Source organism: Cottoperca gobio, chromosome 9 (assembly GCF_900634415.1).
Source record: "Cottoperca gobio chromosome 9, fCotGob3.1, whole genome shotgun sequence".
Classification (NCBI taxonomy): Eukaryota; Metazoa; Chordata; class Actinopteri; order Perciformes; family Bovichtidae; genus Cottoperca; species Cottoperca gobio.
The window spans coordinates 23,109,918-23,126,176 of NC_041363.1; the positions used below are offsets into that span (position 1 = coordinate 23,109,918).

A 16,259-nucleotide genomic window follows, 5' to 3' on the forward strand; every position below is an offset into this window, starting at 1 on the left:
TATTTCATACTTCTCACAGCAGAGCAGAGGAGTAGTTAAATATTGAAGTCCTTTGACCTAAGAGATAACAAAGGGAAGTAAAGTATCGACCGGAGAAGTCGAAAGCCCACTTGAGTTTTTGATGAGGGTCAGGCATGGTGCAGAGAGTTGTAAACACTTAAAAACCTGGCAAGACTATGGGTTTAACATAACTCTAAGTTTAATTTGTGGGTTTTGTGTCGTTTGCTTCTTGATGGGCCTGCTTGGTGTTGATGAAAAAATCAAGTGAAGAAATGGTTTTATCATCATTTAAAGTACGGAAAGGAGAAGGGGAAGCAAGGGTGGATATTTGACAGATATTTAGTCGTTAAATATTGAAGTCCTTTGACCTAAGATATATTTGACAGCATAGAAGACTAGTAGTCAGGTATTGCCTTAGACTGAAAAGGTTAAACCAGCATGTTTAATCACGGTTTTATCTGGATTTTACCATAAACGAAATCTGGGACTCACAGTGACGATTGTGTTTTAACTTACTTTGTACAACGGGGACAAAGAGAAGTAAAGTATCGACCAGAGACGTCTAAAAGTTTAACACAACTCTAACAATTGGGGAAACCATAACGTGTTATCTGCTATTTTAATTCAGCTATTATTATACAATTCTGCTATATTATGTTATTTTAATTCTGCTATTTTTATGATGGTACTTCAGACTCATTTACATCAACACTGTGATTATTGTTCTGTAAATGCTCTTATTCTGTCCTTGTACTAATTGTTATGTTTCTGCTGTGAAGCACTTTGGGCTGCAATTCTTGTATGAAAGGTGCTATACAAATAAAGCTTCTTATTATTATTATTATTATTATTATTGGACAAAATGATCACTATATAAGGATATATTTGGGTATTTTATGCCATTTTATAGACCAAATATTAATCTATTTATTGAGGAAACAATAAGCTTATTAATTGATAATGAAAATAATCGTTCGGTGACATAAAAGCTGCTCGGCATTAAACGCTCACAGACCACTGCAGTGAAGAGTGAACTGGGCCAACGCAAATTCGGTGACTCCTGACATGTGACCTAATTACGCTAAACAATCCACTTTCATAATAAGTGGATTTAATTAAGGGATCTTTCTTGGACAGACCTTTCTCCTGTAGGTTTCACACGGTAAACATGTGTGTATATGTCTTTTACTCGTAAAGAGTGGAGCACAATCCACTTCATTGAACATTTACATCTTTTATTAGAGCTGAGATTATTGTTTAGATTATTAGATTAAATCTTCAATCCTTAAAATGTGAAAAAATATAGTACGGTATACTTATTACAAGATCCTAGATTGCAAATATGACATCTCAAAATCGTTTGCGTTGTCCGATCGACAGTACAGAACCCAAAGATATTGAATTCAGAATGATATAAAACAGAGAAAAACAGCAAATCCTCACATTTAAGAAACTGAAAATAGAGAATGTTTGGCATGTTTGCTTAATTAATAACTCAAATGCTAAATTACATTTTCAAAATTGTTGATACGTTTTGTTTGCTTCAGCATTTCAATATGTGATTTTGCACATAGTTTCCATATCATGATATAGAGTAATATCGGAAAATTGTTATAAATATCTTGATATTGATTACGACCATGCTGCTCACAGATCTATTAATAAGCTCTCTATTCTCTGCCACACCTCGTTAGTATTTGTGTGTTTAGTAGTCCAAAGCAGCATCAACCCTTCTAAGCCGATTATGTTACTTAGGAGAAGATGACACCGTAGTCTGGGGTTTTCCACTACACTCTGCCAAGGGCCACGCGCCCGGTCCATGTTTGATTTTCATCTCACGTGAAATGCGTGAAGTGAAGCACTATGTTTTTTTGTTAACTTTTTTTTACAAAGGGAGGTGTTGGAGGAGCTCTGCAGGTTCTGGCAGATTTCTCCCCACAGTTGTAGTTTGAGTGCTTGAAATCTCCTGAGCCAGGTATAAAAAACAGTTTCCCCTCCCCGAGTTTATGTCTTCGAGACATGCCAGGCGGCAAACAAAGATGCAGATGGAGCGGCCCGAAAGAAAGGATTAACCTGAGCATACGGCCAGAATGAAGTATGGCAGGCACAGCCCTCCCTCCCCCATTCAACCACTGAACTCAATATGGGAAGCTTCTGAAAAAGGTTTATTGCTCCAGACCTGCAGCCAGCAGTGCTGCACATACTTGGTTTATTGCTTATGCAACTTTCATTATTAATTAACCTGACGATTATTTTCTTTATTAATTGATTACTTGTTCTGTCTGGAGCCCGGGAGTAGCCATAGAGAGCAAAAATAAATAAATAAAGGCTACGATTTATTACTTTGTGCCCACGAGATGTAATTTGTGACCCTCAATTGAATTAAATCGTTCCCACATTTAGCTGAATTCATGTGCACAAGATAAGTGTATACAGAGAGCCAGCACAACACACCAGCCTTCCTCCCATGAATGAATGACTTCCAAAATTATACAATTATTTCATTTGTGCCCACAATTTATTTAAATAGTGGGAACAATTTAATTCAATTGTGGTAACGAATTATATCTTGTGCGTAAATCGTGGCCGATAACCAAAAATGCCCTTCAGTTTCCCAGAGCCCATGATGACACCTTTAACTATTTTGATTTGTCCAACTGTCTGAAACACCAACGTATTAAATTGACAATGATATAAAACAGAGAAACCCTCACACTGGAGAGGCTGACACATGCAACTGTTAAAACATTTTTGCTTTACAAATGACTCTATGGACTAAACGATTACCGTAATTTATCATCTACGCTCCACACACACATGACCGTTCTCATATTAGTTTCCCTCACATGCTGTATTTTTAACTCTATTTATAATTAGCAAAAAGCAGCAGAAGAGCCACAAAGAAAGGCACGTGTGCAGTTTACATTAATGATGACAGTGGTCAATTTACCATTCAAAATTTGTAGCAATTCTGGCAACAATGGCTCTTCAATTTCATGCATAAATAAACTAAAGCAGGCTTATTGTTTCAAGCGAAAAGAAAAAAAGATTCTGCAGGCTGAAATGTGCAGATTTGATCAGATGTAGCTACATGGCATTGCGGCTCCAGTTGACTTGTTTTAAAATGAAAACCCTGTTAGAGAGAAAAGGTTTTGAGGATGAGGACTAACCGATAATGCGATGTTATCTCTGGTTTGCTACAAATTGCTAACGTGTGTAAACTTCAGCAAACCAAATGAAGAGCATGGTAGAGCCGCTAACGTTAGCTCTGATGTGGTAGCATCTTGGCTCACACGCAGTAATTGTACCTTTTCTGAATGGTTATTTTTCCCAACAAAATCTCTAATTCCTCAAATTTGAGTTACTTGAATAACGTGGTCGGCACAAAATCCGATCTGACATCTGTTGTTGTTGTTGTTGTTGTCACCCTAAACACACGGCATCTTTTCAACGTCGCACTCGGTTTATATTTTTCTCAGCTATGGGTTACATCCTACAGTAGATCACCATCCTGAAATCAGATAGCAGTTCGAGAGCCGGTGTGAACGTGGCCCTGCAGCGGGACGACGCAGCCTGAATACTGAGGAGGAGGCTGAGTGTTTTATTCAGCACCTTGGCTTCGTCCCACCATCAGGCTGATGGAAGCCCCTCTAATGGATTGATCACACTTTTCTTTTCTCACCATTAATACACATAGTTCCTTTTGAGTTTTCTTCTTCTTCTTCCAGCTGGAAGTTTGCCAAGACTGGACTGATGGTTTACATGTGAGTGATGTAACCGTGACAGAGCACTCACTTTGTTACTGTTCCCCCTCTCTTTTTTAATGTCATAATGAAATGAGTGTGTTCAAGGTCAGTAAGGTTTTATTCAACTACATATTAACTGCACTAGCACTGGGCCTCCAGGGATGTTAGTCAATTGTTCCACCACGTAAGCCCACAGTGAAATAACTTAACATGTATCGGGTAGATTGAGATGACGTTTTACACTTTGGCCAATATTTTTGGTTTATGGCCAAATGGCTTCAGCCACACTTTGTATTCAATTAGCTAATGTCAGCATGCAAAAATGCTTAATTGAGATTAAACATTGCCTTCATCAGACAGAATTGCCACTTCGTTTTGATTTGAAAGTGAACAGGTGGGCACTTTACAAATAAAAACAAACTCATTGAATGGCATTTCTTTGCTGGCATTTGAATTTATATAATATTTTTAGATAATTCCGTTTCACGTGTACAATTTGATCACTTTTTTTAAGCAGTTTGAAGTAGCTTTATTTAACCAAACTAGATTTCTCCTTCAGGATGGCTTTAAAGTTGTTTGTATGAAGCCAACTCTGTGAACTGCAGCGTGAATTGCTTGTTGCATATTTTATAATTAATCCCAAAGATATATATTTATAACTAATAACTTAAAATGATGTATTATAAACACATGAATGGTACAAATCTTTTAAACATCATTTGAATAGATTAATGCACCGTTCAACAGTTGAGAGTTTAAGAAGCACCAGGGAAGATTGTGAAGCAGTTCAAATATTCATTCCAATTGTGGGAGATCTTTGGTACTAACCTAATCAATGCTTATTTCATTCATAATTTCCTCATTTGTTATAGTGTCAAGCATCTAATCATTAAGCCAGCATCAACTCATGAAAACACCTGCTGGTTCTGATGGACGGATGAAGGTGGTGGGAGAGGTAGCCGATTCTGTTTGGACTTTGGCATTTTGGACGGCGTCGGTTCTTTGGAGCTCGCCCATGTGGCTTGGAGCGATCATCTCCATCTCTGTCTGTCCCAGCATGTCGCTGGGTCATCTCACCCCCCCTTTGGCTGGGGGTCGTTGTGGCAGCTTTATCAGGCCTCTTTCGATCATTTCTTTTAAGAGTTGCTGATTCCGCCTTCAGCACCTTTGTGCAGCGGGGATCCAGCGTAGCTATTGGTACCTTCTCGGGCGGTGCTGGGATGCAGCAGTTGCGGTTCCTTGAGCGATCCGTGTCTTGCTTGTCGTCTTATTGACTTCTGTCCAGGAGTCCAGTGTCACTGGTGTGAAGCGCTGAACACTCCCATTTGTAATCATTTCTGATTTGATTGTTTTTCACAGTATTAATGTTGATATTGCTTCCTTCACATGTTTAATTATTTCATATTTGGGTTATCCTAGGTGCAGAACGGTACCAAACACTTTATCAACCACTGAATGAAAAAATGAATTAAACAATCACACAACAAAATAGATGTTTGTTCCGATGGCAAAAACGTATACATATGTGCATGTTTACATCTATATATGCATGCATATACTTTTATGCAAAGGAAATAAGTGAAAAAACATCAAATCAAAGCAGGTCAGTATGGATGAGCTTCAGCGGTCCTCGCATGTGGAGAAGAGGAGAAAGTAGGGGGAGGACAGTTGACACCTTGACAAACCCTAATTTCCTATATCAAACTCATCATGTTAAAGCAAAACTTCCTATTATTAAAACATGTAGCTGAGCATAACATGTCAATTAAAGTACATTTTATTTACAGTTTCTTTGTTTGGAGTTGGGTCTGTCTCTGTGTGTCTGCTCCTTATCTCTGGTCAGGAATGTGTGATGGCCATAAAAGGGGGTTGGATCGTAAAGTTGAGTAATATCAGCTACAGAACCATTCCTGAAAGGCGGGTTCACCTGGGGTCCTCCAGGTATATCATCTCTATATGATACTCTAGTACAGTCTGTCTGTGAATTACTCACATATGTTCAAGGCCTTTGAAATAGCTTAAATGTTGCCAACATGTGACATTACTTACATTTTATTTTAGATAAAGCATTGGATTTAAGATAAAAGTATTGCATAACACAGAGTAAGATTGTTTCATTCTTAAAAAACTAAATTGAATTTAAATAGAGCTTTTGGGGTTTAACAGGATGCATTTAAGTTTAAGTTGAACCCTCACCTACCACAGGCGGCATCTGTTGAGACAGATGGTAAAAGTCGACCTCAGCAGGTTTGTTAATAGCTTCAAGTTAATCTTTTTTTCACTACGACTGAAATCAAAATCCCTTTTTTGTGAATTCTGGTGAAATCCGATGCAGTTTGTGTGCCTTCAGAGAACTCGCTGCTCTTTGCAGTTGAAGCGTTTTGCCTCTCGGGGTTGTGTATTTTGTGTAATGTATTTGTATTTTGTCTATATTTTGGCTGAAGGAGCGGATTTCTCTGTGCAAGGTATTGTTCCCCTCAGTCCTGCGTGGTCAAGAGGATTCAGGGATTTTAAGATTTGCTTTGTAGAATTCATTTCTTGGGAACAAGCGGTTTTAAAACAAATGAAATTGCAGCAGCTTAAGGAAAATGAGCTCAGTAACCGCACTCTCGTTTGCTCATGTTTTATTAAACAGCACAAAAAAACAAGCTGTGGGAGTACTTCCAGTCTGCATCTGATTCTCTCTGCACTCTTACATTTTTGAAACAATCCTTGCAGGATCTTGCTGGGCCGTCTAATAGGATTGTTGGGAGTCTTAGTGCAGCCCCAAAAGCTGTCTGGCTGCTGTCTGCATGCAAAAAACATGATCCAAATGTTTTCCTTTTTTTTTTTTTTTTACTGATCTTGTAGGATTTTGCTGTTAGATTCTAAAAGAGCTATGTAACAAGCATTCTCCTGCCTCCTGGTGTTTTTTGTAGCCCAGTGAAGCTTGGCGAGAGAGACAAAAACACTGGCAAGGTAAAAATAGACTGTGGGAAACAGATAAGGGCAGCGAGAGACGGAGCCGTCCCTTTTTGCCAGTGGTTAAGTTGATGTCTGAGCCACAGTGAAGCACAGATATGACACCCAGCTCTTGTCACATGGAGTAACCCCTCTTCCCCTCCCTGGACTATAAACACTGTGGAGAGGACTTGTTGTTGACTCCATGGGGACCGACTTAGTTCCCTCTGGCAGCTAAAGGTCACGTCTTGTGGCTGTGGACTGTATGTGTGTGCAGACTTTACTTCAAACTTGCAGGATGTAACAGTCCGACATCAACACCTACAGTGACGAGGGGAGGGGAGCAGAGAAAAGAATAATAATCCTTTTTTTTTTCTTAAATTTGAATTGGTTCCAAGTCAAACTCCTATTATCTGAAATAAAACTTTTCCAGTTTTGACAAATGCTGACAACACTCAAGCAGCTGAAAACCGCCCCCTGAGCCTCAGTGGTGGTGGTGGTGGCTGTGGCTGTGGTCAGGGGTGGAGGAGGCAGCTGGTGCTCCTATTAGGCGGTATTAGCTCAGTGCCCTCAACCACAGCCACAAACGTATCTGCCGCACTCATTTGCAATGGAAAAAGCAAAGCCGATTGGGGCTTGTCTGCCGGTCGAGGATGACGGGGCCGGAGGAGAGAAGCCTGGCAGGCTCTGTCGTCACCCACTGTGACGGCTTTGCTGCTCTGTTTACATTAGTATACAGTAAAGTCATGTGAGCGGGCAGCAGGATATTTATAAAGCTAGACTTCATTTAGCCTCTTACATTCATCACGACTACATGAGTGATACTTATCTGTTTTTTAACATTTCATGTATGTGATTGTAGTCATTCTTCAGGTTTAGTTTGGAAGTATAAAGGTGTTAGAATGAGGCAAGAGGAAGGTCACAATAGTTACATTGTGGACTTATTGTACCATATTAGGCACTGTGATATTGCCCGTTGTGTTTACATGTGTGTTTGTTTATAAAGGAACATTTTAGCCAACATGATTGCAGAATAAACTGCAGGGTTTTTCCTGCAGAAGTTGGCATTTTTTGGCCAGTTTTTATATCGATCCGTAAATTGTTAGTCTATTTATGGAAACATCATATATTCAGGTACTTTCAGACACGTTTCTGTGCAAAAGTTCCCGCAATATTTTCCTGCCTCTTTGTTCGGCTTTGTTGGGCCTCTACTGCGGACCTCTCTTCACAGCTATACTGTTCCAACTGGTCATATTATTTTCATTATGCGGAAACATATTTAACTTTAATTTCTGGGAACACTTCGGAAGATTACAGTGTAGCTATGATGCGGACCAAGCTTGTAGTTGAAAAGCAATTATATCGGCAGTCTTACATAAACTCTTGATTGGTTTATTCATTGTTTCAACAAAACATTTGTTGGTTATGTATATGTGAATAAGATAGATGTAACACACTATGAAACTGCAACCAAAATTAGGGAAAGGAGATGATGCCAAGCTATATGGACGTAAACAATTCAGGTTTCAAAATATTCAAATGTGTGTGTGCGTGTGCGTGTGTGTCACTAAACTGTATCTTAGCTGTGCTGTTATTGATATTTTACTTGTCAATGGCGTCAGGCATTAAAGCCTCTTCTTCTATGAGCTGCTAAACGTTGCTGTAGAAGCTGCTTTTTTGTTCTGCAGCAATGAAGCTTGATGTTTTGAGTTTGCAGGGAAAACTCGAAGGGAAAATGTGACTTCTGGTAGATTGTTATCTGGATTTTGATGTAATCTCATTGATTTTGGCATGTAAGTTTATTTAAAACGCATCATCGATCTTATTACATTCCACTTTCCACTTGCATTTTGACTGTCTCTAATCGTGCAAAGTACCAACAGCTATTTAAATGATTTTCTTGTAAAGATTAAGCAGAAAACAAAGTAAGAAATGTTAAGTTTGAGTTCAAGTTTTCTGTTCTGATGTAACAATTAGTCTAACAACTCAGGAAGCAACAACCTCTCTCTTGTCATTAAAGTTGACGGGCTAATAATAGACTTGTTCAAACGCCTCATTTTTATTTCTTACCTCCAGCCATACTTGTGTGTGGGAACTTTGACAAGGTGGAAGAAAAAGTATGCACAGCAGACACTGGGAGAAAAGCACCCCAGGTCGTCAGGTGCAGCTCTGTATCATCTACTTACATTATTTTCTCTCTCTCTCTTTTTCTCATTGCAGTCATTTCAAGGCAGTCAAGGAAGAGCCTACCTGTTTAATTCAGTGTAAGTATGAGACCCACACCTACAATTCACCTCATTTGCATACATCCAGTTTGTTCAAGGGATCTGGGGCTTGTAACTAAAGTTACATTTACACACAAGAAGCTCATTTGTGTGTTTGTTTTGTGTGCAGATGTTTACTGTTGCTGACACAATGACTGTACACACATAAATTATGTTTTAACGCACATGCATAACATTTAGAACAGTGAATAGGCAGGTGGAGCCACAACAGAAAGCGGCACAACCACTTTTACTAGCTACAAAAAAGTGAAAACAAGGAGTACACAGGTAAAGTTTCCATCCATTTACCGCAGAATATACTGCAGGTTGTATTCCCCGTCGTCATATGCAATTATCCGTTTCAACACATTGCACTACATTAGATTCACTCGGCAGATGCTTTTGTCCATACTCCCCCTTCCCTCATACAAACAACCATTAGGAGAGCAGTAAGAGGTACGGGGTCTTGCTCAAGGAAACTTCATTGCTTGGTTATTCCGAATTTGGAGAAAATAGGGGAACAAGTAAAAACAATAAAATCCATAGTGAATAAAGCTCCCCTTTTTGGATAGCTTCCTCAGAAAGAAACATTGCATCCTATCAATGTGCCTCTTTGTCCATACACCTGCGGGACATTTAATCTGTCACTAATGTTGTTAGCATATCGTGCACATATATTTTCATTCTGTGGGAGTTAAGCTACGTTCACACTACGAGCGACAAAAGCAACGAAAGCACCAAGCAGCGGCCAGCTACATTGTCGGCCATTGTCGTTGATGCTCAAGTGCCTGTTGACGTAGTTATCTTGTTAAATGGCACTGGGAACTGGCTAACGGCAAAGTCAAAACCAGTCTGATTCCAGTTTCTGCCAACTACCTACAGTAAGCACTGATTTGGTGATTTGCAGGTGATTTTAGGTTAAAACTGGGCTGAATTCTGTTACAAAGTGAGTTTTTATAGAAGTCTAGGTTATAAATGTTTTAACAGCAATTATATTTGTAGTTAAGACCTGACTCACAATAACATTACATTTAAATGCTGTTGAAACAATGGTTATATGTGACTTAGACATCTGACAAACAGTCATGTCAGTCCATGCCAAAGGAGCTACTGGTTAACATCCCTCTCTTTAAACCCATGAGCAGCTTTCAGTGCTTTATTTCTTGCTTAGTTGGTCTTTGGGTCTTGGCTCTCGCCCCCAGAGGTCTGAGACATTTTCAGGTGTGACGGTGCAACTGCTTCGTGCCACCCGACTCTGAATTACACTGTCCCTACCTGCCAGAATTCATTAAATAAAAGGAGCACTCTACAGGCTCTCGAGTCCAAATAAATTGTTCCAATCATGCCCAATGTGAAAACACCTGAAATCCAGTGACCCATGTTTATGGTGCGTTGCAGGTAATATGACATCTAGCCTAAAAACAGATGCATTTGGTGGGAAAAGGAAAGCAGACGTCTACATGTAGCTTGTTTACATATAATGATTGTGTATTCGTCTGTGGCAGTTCCTTTAATTAAAAGCTAATCAGCTGCTCGGTGATTACAGCGAGGAGTTGTGTAATGTCTTGGAAGAAAGAAAGAAGGAAAGAAAAGCATCCGGGACAAACAATAGATTTCTCTGACCAATTAGGTATTTTTATTCAGTACAGATTTGTAATACTAGCACCGTAGTATTTCCATTTTGGGAGACTAAATACTTTGCTCCTAAACAGTTATCTGCAGATATATAAGATGGGATAAACTCATAAAATGTCACTGTTGTCAACATTGATGGCAATGTACTTTTGACATTCGGAATTCCTTTAACCGTTTTGCTCGAAAATACCCAAAATTGGTGAGTCCCATGTATGACAAACCTAATTTCTCATATATGGAAAACATAATTGACATAGAAATGGAAATATGAATATTTTCACCCATTTGTATCTTGAACTTTTAGTTAAGTAATACATTAACATGTACCACGAACACTATATATCGTCTCTATATCGATATCGAGGTATTTGGTCAAAAGTATTGTGATATTTGATTTTCTCAGAATCACCCAGCCAGAACGTATCTTACACATTGCACCTTCAAGGGAAAGATTTGAGCTCTTCTTCTTCTGCTCAATCGGACCTCCGTGACCTTTTCTCCACTTCCTGTCTTCCCTGCAGGGTGAATGTCGGCTGCGGGCCAGCTGAGGAGCGGGTACTCCTCACAGGTTTACATGCTGTGGCTGATATCTACTGTGAAAACTGTAAAACCACCCTAGGTTGGAAATATGTAAGTCTCCTTAAACTTTCAACTGAGCTCTGTTACTTTTGCGTCTTAATGTTACGTGATGCGCCACTTAAGGCTGCCGCTGTGTTATTGTGCAACTATGTGGTTTCTTAGCTTGCAAACTGGACAAATGGCGCTATTATACGTCAAAGGAACAAGGTTGCTCTCATTAAAGCATTGCTTGTTAAAGCCATGGTGACAGTTTTTTATTAGTTCAGGGTTGTATTTAGGCTCAGAGATTGAGCACTCTGTGGTCTCCTAGTGTCGAGGTAATTACAGTGCTGAAAGGTTGGCTGCAGACAACCAGACTGGTACCTCTGAGAGTCTACAGTGATTAAATGTCAAGCCATTTTGAAGAGGCTTGTCCCGGCAACTGTCTGAAGAGACTATAGAAGGGTGTAAAATAACTGAACAAAGTATAAGACAGGGACTCACTTAAAGCTGCTCCTTTAGTGAGAAAAACAATTAGAGTCTCACAAAAGCCCTGCAAGCAAAGCAAAGCGGAGCAGAGCGGAGTTGGTTTACAAGGCAAAGCAGGATGAGCAAATAATCAAAGAGACAGACCCACATCAACAGCTCGGCAAGACTGGGACGTATGCCGGAAATCATCCAGCTCTTCAGGAGATGTGTTGTCAGACAGGAAGTTAAGACGTTTCAAAGAGGTGATTTGGTCACAGGAGGAAACTTTCATTTTCAGTTTTTCCCTGCGTCTCTTAAATCCTGCTTTGCTCAGATAATACTTAATGCGGCCAGATGAGTAAATGTGTGCATATCTGTCAAACTGCCTGTTTGATTCAAAATTAAATTCACTGCTGAGTCATTGCATACTTTATTATATGATTTTAAAGGAAATGCATTTCTAAGTTTTCTCCATAATTCATTCAGTGGTTTGAAAAAAAACAATCTTTTTTTTTTCCCTGGAGCTTTCAAACACATCTCGCAATCTTTCAGTTGTCATGGAGATGGTTAATTGGCCATTGCGAGACCCAAGTACGCAACTTCGGTCACATGACAACAGACGGTTGTCTATAGGTGTTTGTTGTATCATTACATTATTATTAATTGTTTTAGGAATGGTACAACGCCTGCAGCTAAAGTTTATAAACTAGATGATAAAGCAAGGTATTACAATACACTCCTTTTTAAATTTCTTTTTAACCAGATTCCCCTCACCCACCCTCACCGAACACACCTTGGCAGTTGATGTGTTCACAATACAACATTTCACAAGTACAAGTGCACTTTCCCACAGCAATACTTCTACACTCTACCAAGGATAAATATTTCCTTCATGATGAATTATTCTGCAGATTATTTTTCCTCTCCATTTAATTGATAGATTGTTTGGTTTGTTAATATTCTGAGGTAATAAAAAAGTGTTTTTTGTGAAGTGACACCTTCACAATGTTCGTTTTGTTCAACCAATAGTTAAATTCACAATTATTGAAAAATAGATTTTAAATAATTAAAAGGAAAAACGGCAAATCTTTGCACTTGCACCTACTATTAAATCATTTTCTGTCAAACAACTAATTGCTTAATCTACTGATTGTTTCAGCTGTACTATTTATTTATAACAACATATATGAAATGTAGTGGAGCAGAAACTAAAGTTTTTCTCCCTTTTCTGTTGTTTTTTACAGGAACACGCGTTTGAGAGCAGTCAAAAGTACAAAGAGGGAAAGTTCATCATCGAGCTGGCTCACATGATCAAGGACAACGGATGGGAGTGACGCTCCTCTTTTCTTTCTCTGACCTTGGAATGCTCTTTATTGAACTGCGTGGAGTGACGACCATCGACCACCCTGCCCCCTCCATAAACCCCCTTAAAAAGAAAAACTCCACGAACCTCGACCCCCCTCGCCTCCTTCACGTGCACACACACCCACCTGCTCATCGCGAAAGTGACCAGAACAAATGACATTTTTAGAAAAACGACGACGAGGAAGCGGAGCAACTGTTGAAAAATCACGTCACAGGAGTCCTGTCGTTATGTTAAAGATTGTGTGTTCTCCTTCGCAGCGCCGGAGCTTTTTGAGGTTCCACTTTTCTCACTCTCACCCCCTCCCCCCCACCGAGCCACGCTAACAAGTGATTGTGGTGATATGGCGACCACTATGCGAATGGAGATAGACTTCACCGAGGGGACATGTCTTTGTTTTCTTTATTTCGCCCACCCAGCGAGACGGATGCTGATTATTTTAATGTTATTTGCTTTAGTTTTAACTTCTGGGTTTGGTAAGGTTTTGGTTTTATGGCAGATGGATGTTACTGGTTAGCATTTTATTTCCCTGTCAAGTCTTTCATGTTTTGTTTCTTTGTTGTTGGGTTTTTTGGCTTGTTGTATCTCTGCCTATAGCTGAGCATGCTTTTCTTTGCTAATGTCCAAATGAGCAATCAGGGACGGGTGGGGCGCGGAGGGGAAAGGGAGTTTTGTATTTACAAATATGTAGCAGCATCTTGCTTTTTCTTTTTGTTTAAGGACAAAAAAGTGGCAAAAGATGGGATTGCAGTAATCCCATTTTTTTATTCCTGATTTTTCGTTTTATCTTTCTTTTCTTTCTTGTGAAATTTCCCCCCTTCTGGTACTTTTCAGCACCCAAAAAGCATTGGAAGCAGCACCTACTATTTGTTGGACATAAATGGATATGTATACATATATATCTATATATGAATATATAGATATATTAATATTTGTAGTGTTTGGCTAAGTGCGATTGTGGCTGGTCCCATTTTGCAGCAGTACCACAAGTGAAAAAGAACTGAAAAGGTGCAGAAATCGTTTCTAGACTGGAGAAACCTGACGTCAGTGGCCACATGTCATAAAGCATTAAGGCAGACTGTATTATTCCATTGTCTAGTAATGAAACAATAAGACACACAACTACATATGAATATATATACACACATACTATGATTACATATCCATAAATACTATGAAAATGTTCGTAGTACGTAGATATTGGAACATGGATTCTGAATATATTTGCTGTCATGTATATACGCATATGACTGTGTGTATATATGCATTGTGTGTGTGTGTGGTCACGCATTACACAGTGACATACTTGAACGATGCTACTTCGTTTGCACTTTGCAGAGGCCTTTGGTTCATCTCAGTTTAGAGGCAAAACCTTTCTTCGCTCTCGTCTGTTTTTTGTTTTTTTTAAATGGCCTTTTCACAGATGAACGACGGATTGTTGGAGACGGAAAGAAAGTTTGACCTGGACGGTTTGAGGTTGTTTTTGTCGTCTCTGTTACGACAGTAGTTAGATGCTTCTATATGATTTGGTTTTATTTCAATAAGATCGACAAATTTAGCTTTTACTCTCAGTTTTTGCTTGAGAAAAGTGTAGTTTCCGATTCTTTGCTGCTATCGTAGAAATCTCGCCATTTCCTTCCCGCTCTTGTAGGTCTTTTGCACTTTAAATGCTTATCCGTCTCTCTCTCTTAGAGCGTATGAATTGTCTCTTCGTGATTTGCCTCTAAGCTGTATGAATCTTGTGCCTCTTCAAAACATGAACAGCCTCCCCTCTTATTTTTCTGTTGTGCAGTGCATAACTCCGAAAACCTTTGTGTGAACCGATGTGTCTTCCCCCCCTTCTGGTTCAAAGTGGCCCTCAAAAATAACATTCTTCACCAAAATCCTCATGGAGCTTTTTTTTTGACAACAGAAACTTATACATACACACTTATATTTTCTACGTTAAGATTTAGAGGTGCACAACAGATGGATATTTAGTATATTATTTCTCAGAGTAGAGCAAAGAGGAGGAGGTTTGAAACATGCCGGATGCGCAACTTTTTGTTTGACTTTTTATTGGAAGGATAACAAAAGAAAGATGGCAGCAGGTGGAGGTGAGGCAGGCGGGATGGGATGGGAGAGATTTAAAAATCAGCAGTGATTGATTACTTTGCCGGCAAGGTCAGTCAGATCACATGACCTTTTATCCTAAAAACGATGACAATGCAAACCCTTAATAGTTAGCAGTGATACCTACTTGAAAATCTAAAGACAAACAGCTGAGATATTGGCCCGTGTTACAGTTTTTGTACATAAACTAACATATTTAAGGTTTTATACGTATTTCTACTGGGTTAGTTATTTTACTTCCCCAACTTGAAGCACTTTTGTTCACTGTACCTCTGACTGTGTGTGTGTGTTTGTGTGTGTGTGCGCGCAGGTGTATTAGCCCACATGCATGCCTGCACACAAAAGTGAATGTTTAGTTTCTTTTCCTCAGACAGTTTATTTCTCTTTTGTTTTTCCTCCTTTTTTTTGGTTTGGGAGTGTTTTTATTTGTCCTATTGTTTTTTTCTTTCGCAGCTGTTTGGTTTCTCTCCCGGTGATCTGTGAGGTCGAGAGCCAGGTTAGTTTGTTTTGAAAGTGATTTATCCCTGTTTTGTTTTGTTTTTCTGTTAGCTTGTTTATTTAGCTTATGTGGTGAGAGCCCGTTAGAGGGCCGGTGTTTAGGTCTCTGCTGAGCCATGTAGACATAGAGGGCGAGCTGGAATCTCCCACCATGTCGCAAGGAGAGCCTTTACCAAGACCCTTTCGCCACCACAGTCAGTGTCTCCTGTAAAGAGGGCTTTCAGGTGATGAAACACACCCTCTGACGGCCATTTTTGGAGGTCCTTAGCTTTTGGCAACGCTGGCTGTAAATATCCGATTGTATTTCTTGATTTTTGTCCTGGGTTTGACCGAAAATGAACGGTTACTTCCCTGATCTATTTGATTTCTTGTTTTGATAATTTGGCTTGTAAGCTACCTGAGCATAGTTGCTAGATCCAAATACTGGGGCTGCGTCCTTTGAAGTGTGCATTTTGAGGACTCTATTTTTAACATTTCAAATGCAGCACTGTGTGTCCTACAATCTACTGCACACCTGTCGTTTAAAAAACAACTGTTTTGGCTGACAGCCATTGGTTCAACTTCTCACCTGGCTGCAGTGATGTAGAAGTGTACTCCAGGGGGCGTCTATCGTTTATACATCCTACTTTAGATGAAACCACGGCAACTTCCGTATGATTAAAGTCTCACGCAGAA

At 39.5% G+C, this 16,259-nt stretch overlaps 1 protein-coding gene across 3 annotated transcripts in view; it reads left to right on the plus strand.

Annotated features, from left to right (window-relative positions):
* Nucleotides 1-16,259, plus strand: part of LOC115013342 (protein yippee-like 1) — a 34,852-nt gene that overhangs the window by 16,760 nt on the left and 1,833 nt on the right. For all 3 annotated transcript variants that reach the window (XM_029439570.1, XM_029439571.1, XM_029439569.1), the window contains exons 4-6: nucleotides 8,907-8,950; nucleotides 11,107-11,215; nucleotides 12,856-16,259. The exon at nucleotides 12,856-16,259 is cut by the window's right edge and continues 1,833 nt beyond it. In XM_029439570.1, coding sequence (XP_029295430.1) covers nucleotides 8,907-8,950; nucleotides 11,107-11,215; nucleotides 12,856-12,945 — 243 coding nt within the window. In that variant the 3' untranslated portion in view covers nucleotides 12,946-16,259. The remainder of the gene's footprint in view (nucleotides 1-8,906; nucleotides 8,951-11,106; nucleotides 11,216-12,855) is intronic.